Source organism: Vipera berus (assembly GCF_964194415.1).
Source record: "Vipera berus genome assembly, chromosome: 1".
NCBI lineage: Eukaryota > Metazoa > Chordata > Lepidosauria > Squamata > Viperidae > Vipera > Vipera berus.
Window position 1 is genome coordinate 130,538,513 of NC_138202.1, and position 18,127 is coordinate 130,556,639.

Below are 18,127 nucleotides of genomic sequence, written 5' to 3' on the forward strand. Positions count from 1 at the left end.
CATCTGGGTAGTTCTGAACAGCAAACCAAAGAAAGTGTTCACACAACTAATGTCACGTCTTGGCTCTTTCAGGTCAATTTTGCATGCAAAGTGAGATTGCAAAATGCCACAGCTGCTGCAACCGAACAACAAAAGAAAAACAAAATGAAAAAAAAGCTTCAATTGTTCACTTTGTAGTTCTAGCTTCACATCTACTGACTGATAATTAAGACAGTAGCAAAAAAGTACTAAGTCAATTTGGGCTGTTTATTCGTAAAGTATGAGCAAATACAAACATTGTTTACTTTGCCATTCTGAACAGGAATGGATTTTTTTTCAGGGGAAGATGAACATTTCTAGTTAAAAAGTCAACTTTTCAATTTTCATTAAACGATGAAAAAAAATCACTGATCTATGAAAAATCAAGTTTTTGTTAAAATCTGCTGGGGAAGGATTTCCTTTAACACTATCAGGAAAGTCTAGTGCTGCCATTTTCTGTCTCCCCCCCACCCCCATTTTATTGTAAATTTACTTTTAGACATTCAGCAGTAAATATATAACATTTCTGTTATAAATATATAACAATATATTTACCAGTGTTTGAATAAGAGGATTCCATGGCATTTATAGTTTGCATGGGTAAGAAAATTTCACATTCAGTGTGAGTAATGATTACACAGATTAAACTCTGAATGATCTTGTCACAATAGATTTCATAATGCTAGGAAATTATAGTCCTAAATTATGCTTCGAAAAGAATTCAAATCATTCCCACTTCTTATATAGATCTTAATTTATCATTCTCTAAAAAAATAATAAGGCAATAGGTATATGTGTGTATTTCAGATGTGGGTGAGTCACAGAAATACGCAATCTCCCTTGGAATGACATTTCCTTCTCCGTGTATGTGTGTGTGTGTTGTTGTTGTTTTTCCTTAATCCCATCATAGTGGGCATCTTATTTAAGAACAATACACATCAAGTGAACTCCCAGCAGTCAATTCAGGATCGAGCTCCGAAACAGTCTCTAGACCAGTGGGCAGTTCAGGATGGTGTCGCAACAGTTCAGCAAAGGAGACCATATTTCTTTTGAGTTAGAGAAGAGACAACACAAATGACCCACATTGCATTTTGGTGCCCTGGCAGAAACAGACAGCAGAGTAAGTACATGGTTGGCATAGACTTGTGATGAAGCTTCGTTGCTTTATCAGTGTAAACATGCTCTGTATTCCTATCGTGATGGAAGAAGACAACACTGAAGAAAACCACAGGAACACAGAGAAACTGTTGAAGGACAATCTTGTAACAGGCTGATCAGCTCTTCCTGCTTTTGACTCACTTTGGACCCTTTGGCTCCAATTCAGAACCTAGAAGGTTTTCCAAGATGCGCACTTCACATTCTCCTGTCAGTATGGCTTCCTTGAAAGGATGGCAGCAGCAGGAGCTGTCAATTCCCTTTAAATGAATCAGCTCTTCTGGGAAGAAAGTTTTTAGAGCTGCCAGTAAGGAATTGCTGAACCAGAGTGTGTAACAGCAAATTGCCAAATCTCTAAAAACCTCACCTATTAAAAGCTAATGTAATAAGATAATGATCCATAATGAAACACATATAGCAATAATTTCTCACACCCAAAAGATCACAGAAATTAATTATGAAAAAGAAAGGTGTTAATAGACTGCCCTATCCAAATATGAAAACTCCCTCCCTTCCTCCAGTCCTCTCTAATGAAGGAAACAAATGATTAAATGAAGATCAGAATTAATGAAAAGTTTCAAATCTCACTTCTAAACATCTGAGTGGCTGCGGTGCTTCCTTCAGCCATATACTTGGACTCCGTACAGCCCTCTGAAATAACTATGAGCTATAACTAGTTTTAATAACTAGTTTTCACAGCTGCTGGGTTAGATTTTGCAGATGCCACGTAAAGTCACACAAATAGGCGGCTGAAGTTATCAAGAAATGGGAAGGCTTTAATCCATCTGGCTTTCATTCTAGTGCTTTTTTTTAATAGTAGACTTTTGCGAACGTCTTCTTGGTGCCTGATCATAAGAATATTAAGACACAGTTCCCAGAAGCTTGCATTTAATTTAATTTGAAATTTAATTTATTTCCCCCCACGTCGCTCCCTGGCGTTGCATATACAGGACTGAGTTTCCAAAGCAGCTTTCTGGGCAGCCCTGAAGAATAATCTGGTCGGCACAGGAATGCTCCGAGGTGGCTTTACTTCTCATACAGCAAAAGACTGAAGTACACCTGAACACGCGTGGGACTGTTGCCACATCAAAGGTTAGATGATTTGGTTGTCAAACAGAGGGGCCCAGAGCTTTGTTTCTTTCAGTGAAAACACTGTTCGCAAAGTGCATGAAATTCCCATTGTGCTGGTATTGCAGTCCGCACATGGAAAAGCAAGTATTTAGACAAACTCTCCACAGTGTAAAGGACTGATCACCAAGAACACCAGCAGCCTCTGCCTAAAGCATAAAGGCATTGGAGACAGAAGAATCTTAGTGTCAATAGCCTTCCCTGTGAATTAGGGAGCATTAACGTAGACTAGGGGAAAAATGGTACGCTCAAACAGACACTGCATGGTAATAGCTCTGGTTACTTTTCACCCACTGCTTCCCTCAATTTTCTTCCTTTCAGGAGCATAGGCAGCTGATTCAAGAATGGTTGTTCTCATTTTTGAAAGACTATCATTTTTCTCATTTGGGTCCCTGGGAAGAAAGAATTGCAATAGAGTACATAAAAATATCCCTGTCCTGAGACATGCTGTGATTTCTGGTATATGAAGAAAAAATACGTAAGAAGAATGAAAACCCACTACAGTATTTAAGTCACTGGATCCCATCGTGGCAAAAAAAAAATCAAGCAAAATAACAAGATAGTGAATACTTAATTTGCAGTTACTGCTACCAAATGAATTCTTGCAACAACAACAAAAATGGAACTCTGTCTGAAACAATGCTTTACTCTGGCCTTGATCCAACAATTTCTTACAGACCTCAAGTGTTAATTAGCTAATAACAAGTATTCCAATTATTACAGATCTGCACAAGCAGCAGCTTCTGCTGGTGAAATTTACAGAGTTTGCTCTCACAGGAACTTGGCATACCTTCCTACAAGCTTGGGTTAGGAGCCTGTAGCAATCTGACTGCCCGATCACTCTCTCTTTCATCATTAGCCAACAGAAAGATCCGTGGAGGACATCCTATCTAAATCACTAAATCGTATCTGTCCCATGCACTCAGCCAGGGTTTTTCACAGCTTAGGCACTAATGCTTGTTTTATGACTTCTGATTCTGTAAGGTAGAAGGAGACGCTGGTATCAGCCCTGGACCACTTTCTCACTTAAAACAGCATCCTGAGTCGTTTTAGAGTCACTTATCAGTCTGGGTTTCTTGTTTGGATATAGGGTCTGGACTGTGTCTGGACTTTCAGATAATTCTTCCAAGAGACAGTTATGAAGGTACTACCAGCAGCTGCCCATACGGTGTTGAATGCTAGTCAACCTGAATTGGAAACCAATGGCTTACAGCACGGACAATCCAGCAACAGCAAACGGATCAGAATGCATGTAGGAACTGGCTTACATTCTTATCAGATGTTATATATTGCGGCCATCTTCACTGCTTAGCACCAAGAGTTTATACATTAGATGATGAGAAGGTATCATTAATGAGAGACTCATCTAGCCCAAATGATATGACTAGACGCACCAGTATACCGCAGCATAAAAGATAACCTTTCCAGGCTGGGCTGGATTGTTTCAAAATGCTACAGACCCCAGTTTATTTTAATTGGAGCAGAATAATTATCTTTCTTGCTCCAATACTAGTGAACAATGGCAGCTACTGATGTACACTGTATTTCTTTCTTGGCTGGAAGACACTAAAGGACTTTGCCGTAGGCGTTCTGGGTTAGGCTACACTATGGAGACATTCTTTAGAGACATACTGAAATCAATATTCTTCTCTTTGTTCAAGTGAATAAAAAATTATAAAAAATAAAATCAGCATTAGCACAAAGCTTGGTAATTTCAACAAGGGCAAGAGGGCCACCAGTCCAACGGTGTCTTAAGAATCTCCTGGAATCAAAGCAAGAAAAGTTTCTTTCCCTCAGAATCTTCCATGGCTCTTGTTTCACTCTCTTCATATTGTCCAGGAGAATAAACATCTTCTGTATAGCCAAAGCCCATGCTTCATGTATTCAAACTTAAAAGTCTTACTATCTTGCCTTAGAAATGTTTCAAAACATTTCTCTTGTGTGAAATTATCCCATTTGTTTTATAAATCTGACAGGAATTTTTCCCATTAAAGGTTGCTTGCATATATTTCACCACGTCACAGAAAATGCTGATGATACGGATTGATCCTGAAGCTTAAAAGCCAATTTCTGGAATACGCTGTTCCACAAGCCTGTCTGATGGATGATATTCCTAATGCTATTAAACCTGTAGGCATATGAAGAATAAGAATTCTCAGCGCTTTGCTAGGATTTCTCTTCCAATGTCCACAGAACTTCTGAAGTTGTACTGGGCAGTCGTTATCATTCCACACAAATTTAGCACATTAGGGCTGGTTCCAGGATTATCTTGGCATCGGATACCAAAGTGATATCCATAGTAGTATCTGCTATCTGTAGTTGAATACTCCTCAAATATCCTAGGCCACCCATTATCCATAAGCAGAAGATCCACTTAAGGAGATGTGCTACTTGAAAATAAGACCACCGATAAGAGAGAAAATAAAAGGCCCACTTATAATATTTACATCTATAGATTGGGCCAATATTTGGTCCATAAACTCAATTTTAAAAATAAAAATCATATAGGAAGTAATCCAGTTCTTAGGCAGATCTATCTGTCATCAGCTATTAGTAAAGGTCCTTCCAGGAGAGGCCTCCGGCCTGTAATCGTATTTATTCAGTGTACTGGGATAATAGGTTGTTGTGTACACATTTGTTTGTTGCAAAGGATAGAAGTTGGTCCTGTCATCTGGTATTAAATTGTTCTTGTTCAGTGTCTGTAAAAGAAGAACAAAATAATTTTAGATGTAGTCTCATCCTCCTTTTCTCTGTGTCTCTTCTTGTCCCTTCTGTTCTCTAGTACTACAGCCAGTTATAAACTTCCCCTCTGGCTAAGCTGTGCTTCTCTGTACAAAACTTTCTGTTGGTTGGGATACAATGCCTCTGGCTCCAGAGAAATTGAACCCTACCACTGTTATAAAACCAACACCCACAGATGCCTTCCTATTTGGAAGCTGATTCTCTAGCATCACTTTGTAAACTGTTGAAGAAAAATAGAAAAATTGGGCAATGGCACTCCAATACCTAAATCTGGCTCTTAATCTGTTTCTCAGATGCTCTCTCCTTAAAACACATTACTACTCTCTTTCCTTCAGAAAAACACACGAGCAATTATTTTTTCATCCCAAGCAGTACTTGATAGTAAGAATCGCATAATAAAGGACAAAATTTAAATCCGAGATTAAAAAAATGTATTTTTTTTAACATTAGTACATACAAAACAAGTAGAAATTAGAAAGTTTAAACAGTATTGTATTACACTTCTGAAGAAACATTATGGGTGGAATAAAGAAAGTTAGGATTAGTTGGAAATAGGCCAAACCTTATCTAAGCTATGGACCAGATTACTTCTACAGGTTTAGGGAGTTGTTCAGAAAATTCTAGCTCAAAAGCCAAATTAAAATCTCCTATTTATAATCCTACTGTGGCAGGAACACACCTGTCCTCAAACCATCCAATGGCAACTGCCCAACCTTTCAAACTAGCTTATTTAGATTTAGATTTATCATTAGATTTATATACCGCCCTTTCCCGAAGGACTCAGGGCGGTTTACAGGGTATTAAAACAAAACCAGTACAAAAGTTAAAAACAATTAAAAAAGATTAAATCATCCCTAAAATTAAAAACCCCAGTTAAAAATTCTCAGCCTGGGCCAGAGAGCTCAAAGAGCCAGGTCTTCAGGTCCCGGCGAAATGAACGAAGGTCGGGGGCAGTCCTAAGCTCCATGGGCAGCTGGTTCCAGAGGGCAGGCGCACCCACAGAGAAGGCCCTTCCCTTGGGTGTTGGGTGTTTATATCTGATTTCCTCATGAGCTGCTCTATAGCTCTCTTTATTTCCATTGCATTGGATACACCAAATGAGTACAGTGGCATTATCATATACACAAAAATATGAAATCACAGCTGCCAGTATTTTAGCTAGTGTTGGTCTTCTTAGGCATCAAGTTATTTACTCTTTCCTGATTACTGGCTCTTGTGCTTAACTCTATCTCTGTTCAGATAATACAACAAGAGATCCAAATCAGGATGTAAGACCCATTTTGGTGTGGTTGAGAAATAGGAAAACATTTTGGGTACCTAGGCCCATTTAGAATTTGGAGGTCATCTGTGGGCAGTCTTACAAAATGACTGCAAAGATGGGCATGGTAAGAGTGCTCATTTATCACATTTCCCATTTTATTCTGCTACTCACACACACCCCTCCGCCACAGCAAGTGGCTACAAGCGCACCCTTCACAGCAGGTATTCTATCAATCAATAAAGTGGCTGAACCCAGCGAAAGGTTGTTCGCTATTATTCTGCAGAGCATGAGACAACCACACACTCAAAACCTTAAGTAGCAGCATCCGCTGATATTAAAAATGTGACAAGTCTACCGGGCTTGCTGCAGCTGCCATAAGGCTAATGACGCCTCTGCAAGATGTATCACTGCTCTGCCAGAGTAATTTCGTTGCACGGGGACCACACCTTCCTAGCATGGCTGATTGCTCAATGAATTAAAGGGGGCTGGGGGAAGGCACTAATGGCATTCGACTAAGCTGCACTGCTAACTCCTTGCTTTCCCTCCCTAGCTGACATGATATAAATCAAAAGCCCCTGGAAGGGATATTTAGCCTTGCAAGATGAGAGCGTAGACAGAATGCAGCTTCTGTTCCCCCAACCTGTCACCAGACCCTTTCCTTTTCAGATCAGCCTCTGTCCCTTGACAACATCTGCTTGGCCACTTGATCTGTCAATGCTTTCTAAATTGGGTGGAGGGAATCCTTTGCTCCAAATGCAACTCATGAGTAGCAAAACAGTCTGGATTGCTTAGAGGGTGGTGCAAAAAACGGTGTAAAAGAGAAACAGATGCTATCTTTCCAAACTGCTGCAATTCATCAGCTTTTGACTAGTGACCGAATCGGGTACAATTTCCCTGTTCATGGATCATCTTGGCGTACTGCAGAGAGATGACTACTTCTACACCAAAGCCAGGCGTAAAGGAAGCAAGAAAAGAAAGGCAGTGAGAATGGAAAGAGCAAGCTAAAAGAAAGGAAAGTGTTAGCTGGACGGGCAATACCAATAGTATCTACAAATACGTGCCTGGCTCAGCCACATACTTCTGGAAATGGAAAATCTCCTTTGCTATCTCTATCATGCAAAATGAGGAGGAATAAACATTATTTTCAGGAGCTGCCAAAATGACTATTTGCCAGGAACAAGACACTGTAAAGCAATGTTGGAAGCATCACATCCTCTTTCTATTCTTATTTCTCATTTCCCAGCTGAAAAATCCACTATTTTTCTTCCCCCTAAAATTTCAACTCCTCCCTCCCCAACAGAAATACATAAACAAAAAAACAGAGGTTGTTTTTTGATCCATGGCACTGATATTTGCCAACAGCAAAATCTTTTAAGGCGGAAGTTCCATACTGTGCTAACCAGATGAAAACAGGTCTCATATTGTTAAAGATGGGAAGGCTACCTTACAGAGACATCAACATTCCTCCTATGCCTATAAGGATGTCATTTCTATGAAAGTCATAAATCTGGGTTTCACTGACAAACAAGCCTTTCTTCTGCTTAACCCTGCCTGATTCAGTCACTGACATTTCCTACACTTACGGTAAGTCTTCCCTGATCGCAATTTTTAAAACTCAGTCATCTTCAACCTTTCGTTTCTAAGCTCAGCTCTTGTTTTCCCTGCCCCCCCCCATAAATATGTGGCTAGCATCAGGGGCATCCCTAAAGCTTGGAAGCGACTACCGTCTTACTTGAATTCTTCTTAATTGAATTGTTTCTCTCTTTGGCCAATCTCATTAAAGACCAAGAGAATGATTAATTTTTCCTCAACACATTCTGAGCAATTCTAAGAATGTTCCATCTGTGGCCAGCACTAATGGGTGTGATTTTTTTTAAAAAAACACTGAGGTATCCATGGCATGTTCCCTTTTTTTTATACCACCTATAAACCAGCAACTGTGACTAAATTATATGGTGTGTGAAAAAGTACTTGCACTGAATATTTCAAATTTGGCTAATACATATTTAACTGCCTCGAGAGTGCTTTAGAGTTGTGCTGATCATGCAGAAAGTTAACCTTTTCCTTCATCTTAGACTGTGGAAAGCCAACGTTTTGGATGGGAAAAAATGCACCCTCCCTTTAAGGTTTTCCTGCAAATGATGCTCAAAGAAAGATTGCCTCAAACATTAAATACAAAATATAAGCCCAATGACTCAAGTTTAAGATTCATTAATCCTCTGAACAACTTTCAATATTTTATCTCAGTTTCATTTCAGGTAGCAAAAACAGAGACAGAATTAAGAGAGTGCCAATTTTTTTCAAATTTGAAATACCTGGGTGCAACAGAACTATTTTGACTATGTAACATGTTACTTTAAAACATTTCAAATATGATCAAAATAGTCCACCTCTCCCCATGAAATGCCTGTTGTTCATTCTCTGTGTGTGTGTGCGTGCGTGCATGTGCATGCATGCATGTGTTGAACTGACGGGGATGTTTTGAAAGCAAGTTACCCGCTTGAGTCTTCTTGGAAACATAGGACTAACCATTGTTAGACAGACATTATGGATTAGATGGATCTTGGGTTGAGAAGCACTGCTCATTCATACTCATTCACGTGTCTTGTGCTCTCAGTAATGTGGTCACTTTAGCCTACTACAATCTACTTCATCTGGCCTGTTTTCCAATATTTCAGAAATGAAGTTTTTCTAAACCTGCAACTATGAAAGCTTTCAAGTGCCAATGCCAGAGCCTGAACCTCTGACATCTGCACTCAAAGTACATAGTTATCATGGAGCAATCAGCACAGATCCTGTTGATCCTACTAGGGTTTTAGCATTCTGAACATTCTTAGCGGAGACCCAGATTATATCAAGAGATCCACACAACAATTTGGTGTTTTTTAAAATTAAAATCAGTCTGCCACCTCACCACTGTGAGGTTGGCCCCAACTCTTCTATCCTTTTGTAATGACCTACAGACATGGCCTGCCAGCTGGTCTGGGGCTTCCATCTCCATACAGTGGAGATGGTTGATCAAGTAACAACAGATCCCACCTTCCCCCACCCTCCCCATGTGTCCATGTGTAGATTTTAATGTTTTGTTAGTCACGATTAACTGGTGGGATATAACATAAATTATGTACATGAGCCTTTTGGAACTTGCTCTTTTAGGAGCAGCCTTGCTGGTTAGGAATTGTGAAAGTTGTAATCCAACACATCAAGAGAGCATCAGGTGGGGAAGACCATTTAAAAAGCAGCCGGTTGGAAGTGCAGTGCTTGGGGTTTTTAAAATTTTATTTTAAATAGCTTGCACTATTACAATCCAAACAACCTGGTTGATCTGATGATGATGTAAAGAATTCTATTAAAATGCATGATGTAAACAGCTTGTATTGCAATAGGCATTCATGCTGAACATAACATGATACTGCCCAAGTGCTGTACAAATTGTAGCCAATTTAATAAACACAAATGGCTGAGGAGATGACTTGAAAAATGCTCTCCTTACCTTTCCTAAAAGATTTGACAACAGAACCTAGAATATTATTGGGGGGGGGGAAATGAGAAAGTGGTGGGGAGAAAGGATTCTGGGGTAAGACTATCTTGCAATAGTAAAAGACCCAGACTTCTTATCAACCTAGAAAATGCTGAAACACTAATGTCACCAACAGTAGTTCTACCTCTAGTGTCTACTACTATCTCAGTAGTTCATGGAAATTTAATGCTTAGACAGGTAAAATCTCCTTCAAATTAAATCTTATTTAATGTTGTAATTAAAGCATAAACAGCGCTATCAATCTTCTGATTGACTGGTGAACAGGAATGACTGATGATTGAAAAATGGGCAATAATCTTTGGAATCCTTGTATTTTTTTAATACGCTATGGCTCTAATATAGATGCTTGCTGCTTCTCTTTTCTTCCATGCTCCACACGTTTATGGATACATGCACATGAAAATGCAGTGTCAAAATGTTTTTGCACCTTTCATGATAGAACTGGTTTGTTTGAAGCTGAAAGGATCCATTTTTGTATATCCAGTTCAATATCTGATCCTCTGGATCCAGACACAAGTCTTGTGTTATTTGCAACCCTTCCATATTGTATACCCTCACACAAAATGAAAAAGTTGAAAAACCCTTTAAAACAGAATGAAAAATATATTTTCAGAATGTTAAGTAAAAATGTTTTTGCAAGAGACAGGAAACGGAGAAGGAGATTGCCTTTTTATAATGCTGTGAACAGGTTGTGCTTTATTTTAGCAAATGGTCAGATTATTTTTTCGTTGTTTCATATCCACCTGTATTAGACCTATCTAAATGTATATATGTATGTACATGACCGAATAATTACTGTCCTTTATGTCACTAATGTAGCACACTATATATCATTATTTTTTTTTAACTCGTATTCAGTCATTCCTGAATTTTGGTTACTCTCTTTATGCCTTTATTTTTAAAATTCAGGGTTACAACAGCAGAAAAATGTAGGGTGAGAGAACCTAAAGCAGTAGTTGTGGCTGTGACTTATTGGGATAATAGCTTTTTCTCCCTACAAAAAATTCACTCATATTCTTCTACCGGGGCATTTAAACAATGCCCAAATCGACTATGTCTCCTAATAAGCTGAAAGTTTTCCACTTCATTGATTACAGCAGATGCCCTACTTTTCAGAATCCCAAATTCATCTGTGCTTTTGGAGAGCTCAAGGGACCTAAACTGGACATCTCAAACATGGTGGAACTAATGCATTAGCCATTCAAATCATGGACAGGATTATTGCAAAAAAACCTCCTCAGAAGGTTTTCAGCACTGCTTATGACATTAAGATTATAATCACGTACTCATAAAAGGTTCTGCTAATTTCAACAGTACTTATTCATCTTATCACTCTGTTATTTAAGTAGAGTAGGGCAGAGAGCTGGGGCCTTCCAGATTTTGATGAAGTACAATATCCTCCCACCCCCAAATTGCAGTTAGCAATATCTGGAGAATGAGGTGATTCTTCACCTGTACAGAGAAATAAGCAGAATTTATTTTCTCTCTCTCTTTCATCTCATACTTCCTCCATCCACCAATTCATTAGCAGATGTTTAATCTCCCCTTAACAGATATTATGCCCACGATCTAGTGGCTCCAGTTTTCTGATCTACATTTATATTAACTTTCCCACTATATTTAAATTATCATTCTCCCAATAAGCCCTGGGGACTGAAATTCTCTGGTGGAGGAAAATAGATATTTCATCACTGATAAGCAGTAACTAAACTATAGTTCTTAAAATAGGAGAAACTGTGACAGGAGAAAACCAATCCACATGTATATTGCCAGTGATTTTCTAGCCATTATCTTCAGTTTTCTAAATGGACGTTCATCTACTAGTAGCCAAACATGACTCTTCTATAGTTTTCTCCTTTAAGGACTGGCTTTTCTAAACTCAGCCTAACTGCACCCCTATTTCTTGTTGGAATTTTCTCTCCCATCCCTATAACCTGTGATCTTTTACTCTCAGTCTCTACTTCTATGGTAGAAGACAACATTCAGGGGATCATCTTCAAAAACCTCAGCATAGCCTTCAGCACCATCCTGGCATTACATAACATTCTAGTAGTGTCTAAGGACTTTATTAGACAGAAAGAAGCAAATATTTTCAGGACAATGGAAATTCAGGAAACTCAGTTAATGAAGCTGTTCTTGAAACAAATAGGATATGGCCTTTCTGCATCAATCATCATGCATTTAATTAGATGAAAGAGATGAGAGAAACAGGATGGGTGGTGGAGATTTTCTTTTGTCTCACACAATTTTCATTTTCCAAATTCATGCTGACTTGTGCTTAATAAAAATGTTTTCGCATTAACTTGCAAACAACTTTCTGCCACTGTAGGAAGAATACGTTTTGGAAGGAGTTCAATAAACAGGAAAGGACAATATAATGCCCTTCACCTGTAATCATTTAACTGCAGCTGTACCCACAACTAAACAATGGAATTTGCTAATACACAAGGCAAATTGATATTTATTTTATTTATGTATTCATCAGATTTTTATTCCACCTTTATTACTTTATAAGTAATTCAAGATGCCAAGTATACCTAATACTCTTTCCTCCTCCTTTTTTCTCCCAACAACCTTGTGATTCAAGTTGGGTTGAGAGTTTTCATGCCTAAGGCAGGACTAGAACTCACAGTCTCCTGGTTTCCAGGCTTAGAACTGGTAAGAGATAACTTCTACACACCAAACTGGTATACAAATTGATATATACCAAACTGAATTCATGATTCAGGAGACATGCAAGACATCAGTCTTTGAGATTTGCTTACTGAGGTAGCCACGATCAGGAAAAAAAATCCTAAATTCAAGGTATTCATGTTCAAACCAGGTAAACATCCTTAGTTTTCCACCTACGACCATTTGCAAATTCCTGCCTGCAAGTCTTGGACAATTTGACATATAGTCAAGGACTAGGAGAGAAAAGGAGGATATGAAAGGGCTTTGTGCCTCTTAATGAAGAGCTATTATCTCTCCCACAAATCAGAGTATCTCACAAAAAGCTCACAGGCATAAGAGGATTGCTCCGAAGACCAAATGACATTCAGCTCTGCTCATTCTCAGTGATGCATATGTAGTACTTCTAGAAATCTATTGCAGAAACAGGGACTGTCAAAGTACTCCAATTGCCTTATAAAGTGAGCATGAACTAGCACTAAAATTTGGGCGACAAAGGTTTTTGGCAGTTCTGGCTTTACCTCTTTGAGAATACAGCCCCTGCTCCAAAAAAAAAGTATTGTTTCCTTATCCTAAAAAAAAACACCTATATAGATATAAAACCAGGCTTAAATTGTCCTACTTTGGATACATTATTATGCAAAGTCCCAGCTCTCTGGAGAAGGCTCCAATGTTGGAAAAAGTGGAAAGAAAGGGAAGAGGACAACCAGCGGCAAATGGGATGGACTCAATTCCAACAGTGATGAATGTACTGTTGGAATAGCTGAAGGATCAAATTAGAGACAGATCATCATGAAGAAAAAAATTATCTATGTGGTTGCTATCAGTCAACAATGACTTGATGGCATGTAATCAATCAATCAGTCAAGAGATACTTTCTCCAAAGCAAGTAGTCTAGCCATTTGCCTACATGCAGGGGTTTTGTGTGCTTATCGGCAGCAGCAAAGAATTGAACAAAGCAGGCTATTTATATACTCAAGCTCTCTCAACAATATTTTCTAATGAAAACTGTCCAAAGATCTTCCAACAAAAAAGTTAAGACCCATTTTAAAGAGCAACAAGAAGAAAATCCACAGATGGTAGCAACAATTGGAAGAGGAGCACACAGTCCTAATATACAGGGAGTCCTCAATTTACAGCCAATTGTTTAGTGACTGCTCGAAGACATGACAATACTGAAAAACAATTACTTCTGACTGGTCCTCGCGCTTAGGATGGCCATAGAAACCCCTGCAGTCACGTGATCAGAATTCAGTCCCTTGGCAGCGGGCATGAATTTATGATTGTTGCAGCAGCCTGAAGTCACGTGATCACCACCTGCAACCTTCCCAGCTGGCTTCCAACAAGCTGGATTTGCTTAATGACCGCAGGCTTCACTTAACCAGAAGGATTCACTTCACAACCCTGGGCAAAAAGGCTGTAAAATCAGGCCTGAACTCATTTAACAGTAATCTGGCTTAGCAACAGACGTTCCAGTCCCAGTTATGATCCTAGGCCGAAGACTACCTGTAAATGGTTTCCTGAATTAAGATGATTATCCTATCATGGAGGAAAGTTCTAATTTAATTTAGAGCTTAGCCAACTGAGACATAGTGAGCCTGACATGGAAAAGTGTCTACAATATCCACCTGCATTTGGAAACTTTAGAGATGATGCAGCAAATTCTTTTTCTAAATAGGCGGTTCAGTTATAAGGATCCCAATTTAGGTGTACTGTAAAACATCAAATAGCATTTAGCTCTGTTTCATCATCTAAAAAAATGAAGTAAAGCAATATGCTGTATTTCCTTCTATGGCCTTCAAGATCCTCACAGACAAAACTGGTTATTTACAGCTTCTAAAGTAGGTTTTAACCTTTTCGGTGGGAGGGGGAGAGGGGGCAGCAGGGATAGAGGCAATCTTCCTCTTGCAACACCTTTTTCTGTACAGGAAGAAGTGAGGCATTCTGCATGGAGGAAAAATATGCAACTCCTTAAATCACAGAAAAAACTGACACTCCATTTTCGGCATGGATATAATGAGGCTTTGCTGGGGCACAGTTTTCCTCCCAGCTCTTCAATATAAAGTTTGTTCTTCTAGATTCTAAAAGTTATTATTGATGCACCCAGCCTGCATATCAACAGATCATGCATGCATCCATGAAATTATATATATATCAGTAGAACTGACTGTTCCCTTTCCATTTGTTTGCCGGCAGTGATAGACCTTCCGTGTGCAATCTGCCGCCTATAGGACAGGGCAGGGGTAGGCAACCTTGGCTCTTTTATGACTCGTGGACTTCAACTCCCAGAATTCCTGAGCCAGCCATGCTGAGGGGAAAGGGAGAGGTTTCCAAGCTGAGCCCTGCTGGCTCAGGAATTCTGGGAGTTGAAATCCACGAATCATAAAAGAGCCAAGGTTGCCTACCCCTGGGACAGGGGAAGCCTGAATAAGGATTCATAGGCTTCAAAACACAAGGAAACAGGACTGGTAGGTTGGACCGCTACCGTATGCCAAATTCTATTTTCCAGCAACGGTACTCACTTGAAAATCTGCGGAAATGCTTTGCTGTATCATCAACACTATTTGGAAGCCTGATTTTCCAAGGAGGCTTCTCAACTGTCATTGGTTTTAAGTGCATCCTGCTTTTGTACTTGCTCCCTATTTACTTGTTTGCCTGTTGTTTAACTACATGCAACGAATAGTAAGCTTTGCCATAATCTCTGCAAGTTAATCAGATGCTTTTAAGGGGCATTTTCCCTTGTCCCCAAGTTACTTTATTGATTAGAGTTGCTGGATACTTTATTACGTGTTAATTGATACTACAATATTTATTAACTTTCCCAGATAATTTCTTGATCGGGGAAATTCCAGATAAGACTTAAAAAAGAGGTTTCCAAGTCAATTCATATACAATAGAGAATATTTTCTTATGAATAAGCCTGCCAAACAAACAACCCATTTGGGTACTTCAATACAGTCTTTCCCATGCTCCTCAAATGTATTATATGTGTACCTCTGAACAAAATAAACTGTTTTCTGACCTCTGCTGACATTGATTAAAATTTGAATGACAAGAGGAACATGAAATGAATAGCATTATCTAAAGAATAACAGGGAAAAGGAAGAAAGCACAGCCAATATTTGAATATTTAGCCTTTAATAGGAGGCTGCACTTGTTATCCAAAGGTATATCATCAGTGCTCTTCCCTTCAGAAATATGTCTCAGTTATATTACCGAGTCTATGTTTATGACCAAGGTGATGGGCCAAAGCAAGGCTATCCTCTGTGGGGAAACACGCTTTTTAAGCCACAACAATCTCTCTATACCAATACAGGCCATGCCTAAAAAGGAGGCACAAAATGTGTAACAGAAACAGAAGAATTATGTGGCAGGTTCTGACTGGACAAAGACATATCAGGAGATTCATTAGCTAGTAAAGTTCTGCCACATGATTTTACTGATTATAAAATTCAACTCAAAGTGTACTGCAAAAAAGAAAACAAGAAAATTGCTCACAAAGTTACGTAGGAACCGCTGAGCACTATAGGAGCACTGGGCCCTCAGTTGCAGAACTTCAACTCTCAATAGTCCTAACTAGCATAACCCATGGTAAAAACACTGGAAATTATAGTTTATTAAGACCGGAAGATCACAGGTTATCTATTTCTGCTGCAAATGAATAGTATGCTCAAAGGAGATCAATTTATGGATGCAGTCTCTTACCTTGAATTCCATAGGTGTGTACTTTTCGTTCTTGGGAGTTGTGTTGCCTTTGTAGTGAAGATGATTGGGAGTGGTGGGATGGATAACGGTTGACTCCTGAGATTGTCTCTGGCACCGTTGACAGTAAATGTAGATCACAAAGGTTAAGAGGCTAGAGCCAAAGAAACAGGAGAGCCCTGTGGCAATGAGGTGGATGAGGCTAAAACCTGGAAGAGATTATTTAGAGGAAGCTAAGATCAGTGACACAAAATGGTAAAACACCACTTTTCTCGAGTATAAGTTGCAACATTTGTACTACAGTTTGTAAACAAAATATTGCAAGGTTTTATACATTGCTACCATGCTGGCACTTCTTTCACAATATCCTTCCCATCACTAACTTGGCTATGTACTACCATACTCATTGCTGCACTGGATGCCAGCTGGCTTCTGGGTGCAATTCCAGGGCTGGTTACCACCTTTTAAGCTTTTTATGGCCCAGGGCTTAATTTGAGGAACCATCTATCTCCAACCGTTTCTGATTATGGACAGAGTAGATGTGCTCCATGACTCCTCAATTACATAATGCCATTTATTAGAACCTGGGAAGCAGGTCTTCTTTGGAACATCATCCCTCCTGTGATCCATATGGGTCTCACACTCTTGATGTTCAAAAAGTCACTGAAAACTTGGCTATTTTCCCAGGCCTTGGGATAGGTTGGTTGCCAAGCTTTTATTGCTTCCTGCTTTTAAACACTCTTAAGCCACACAGAATGACATGGTGTCAGATAGCCTCTAAATTTTATGTATATATGCCTGAATGTATATATAGCTCAATATATTCCTCCTACCCTTCCTCCAAAATCAGTTTTATATAGAGAAGTGAACCTTATGGCAAAAACATATTAAACAAAGCTTGTATCTTCTCAGTTCCTCCAGGGGATACCTCATTTCTTTTCACCTGCAAAACTTTGGATAAGAGGTGTCCCCTTGATGTTAAAAAATACTCACACATTACAACCATAAAAAAGGATATTTGGATGGCTACTGAATGCATGCAGACCTGAGAATAATTTTCTGATCCATTGGTACAAGCAAAATGCAATTCTGAAAACATCTAGGACGTTGCATATATCTTACTCCCTTCCTGTTAGTTTGCCCAACATCATTCTGTGTTAATGGAATCATACCTTGCTTTTTTAAAAAAAGTATTTCTTTCTCCTTTGATTGAAATTGAAAGGAAACATTAAAGCTGACAGGTTGGAAAAAATGAAGCTTACGAACAACACACACTTAAAGAATGGCCTGTCATAGAAAGCACATTTCCCTAATAAGGGTTGCTTAAAATGCCAGGGAAGAAATAAAATAAAATAAACTAGATGATAAAGAGGTGGATGCCTGATATTTTAGTTGGAGGGCTGCCTTAATGGCCTGGGGTGATTGATTGATTGATTGATTAATTAATTAATTTAGTCCAGTTGTATGAATGTCACTTGCATCTCAACAAGTGACTCTGGAACAATATTAATCAGAATTCCTACTGATCTAGCAGCATTAGGAGTAATCCAAGGAGTAAGAGGTGCCATTTTCATCATGATGCCAAAGTCTCAAAATCTGAACCTTGGCCTGTTCCTTGCCTATGTATTTATATGTTATTTTGTGGATTTATGGATAGGTGACCCTAGATCAGTCACTGATTATCCATGCTGCCTTCCTCTATTTAGAGAGCCAATTTGGTGAGAGGTTAAGGCAGAAACTGGGAGACTGGAACTTCTAATTCTATTTTAGGCATGAAACCAGCTGGGTGACTTTGGGCTAGTTTTTCTCTCAGTCCCAGGAAAGAGGTTGTGGCAAACAATTTCCTAAATCTTGTCAAGGAAACTACAGGAACTTATTCAGGCAGGCGTTAGGAGTCAATGTTGATTCAA

General features: G+C 39.1%; 1 protein-coding gene across 1 annotated transcript in view; it reads right to left on the reverse strand.

Moving 5' to 3' along the window:
• Nucleotides 1–234: 234 nt before the first annotated feature.
• SEMA5B (semaphorin 5B) overlaps nt 235–18,127 on the reverse strand; it is a 203,776-nt gene continuing 185,883 nt past the window's right edge. Inside the window, exons 20-21 of the mRNA XM_081315124.1 lie at nt 16,221–16,426; nt 235–5,000 (exon numbers count right to left, since the gene is read on the reverse strand). Of these exons, the coding sequence (XP_081171250.1) occupies nt 4,845–5,000; nt 16,221–16,426 (362 nt within the window). The 3' untranslated portion in view covers nt 235–4,844. The remainder of the gene's footprint in view (nt 5,001–16,220; nt 16,427–18,127) is intronic.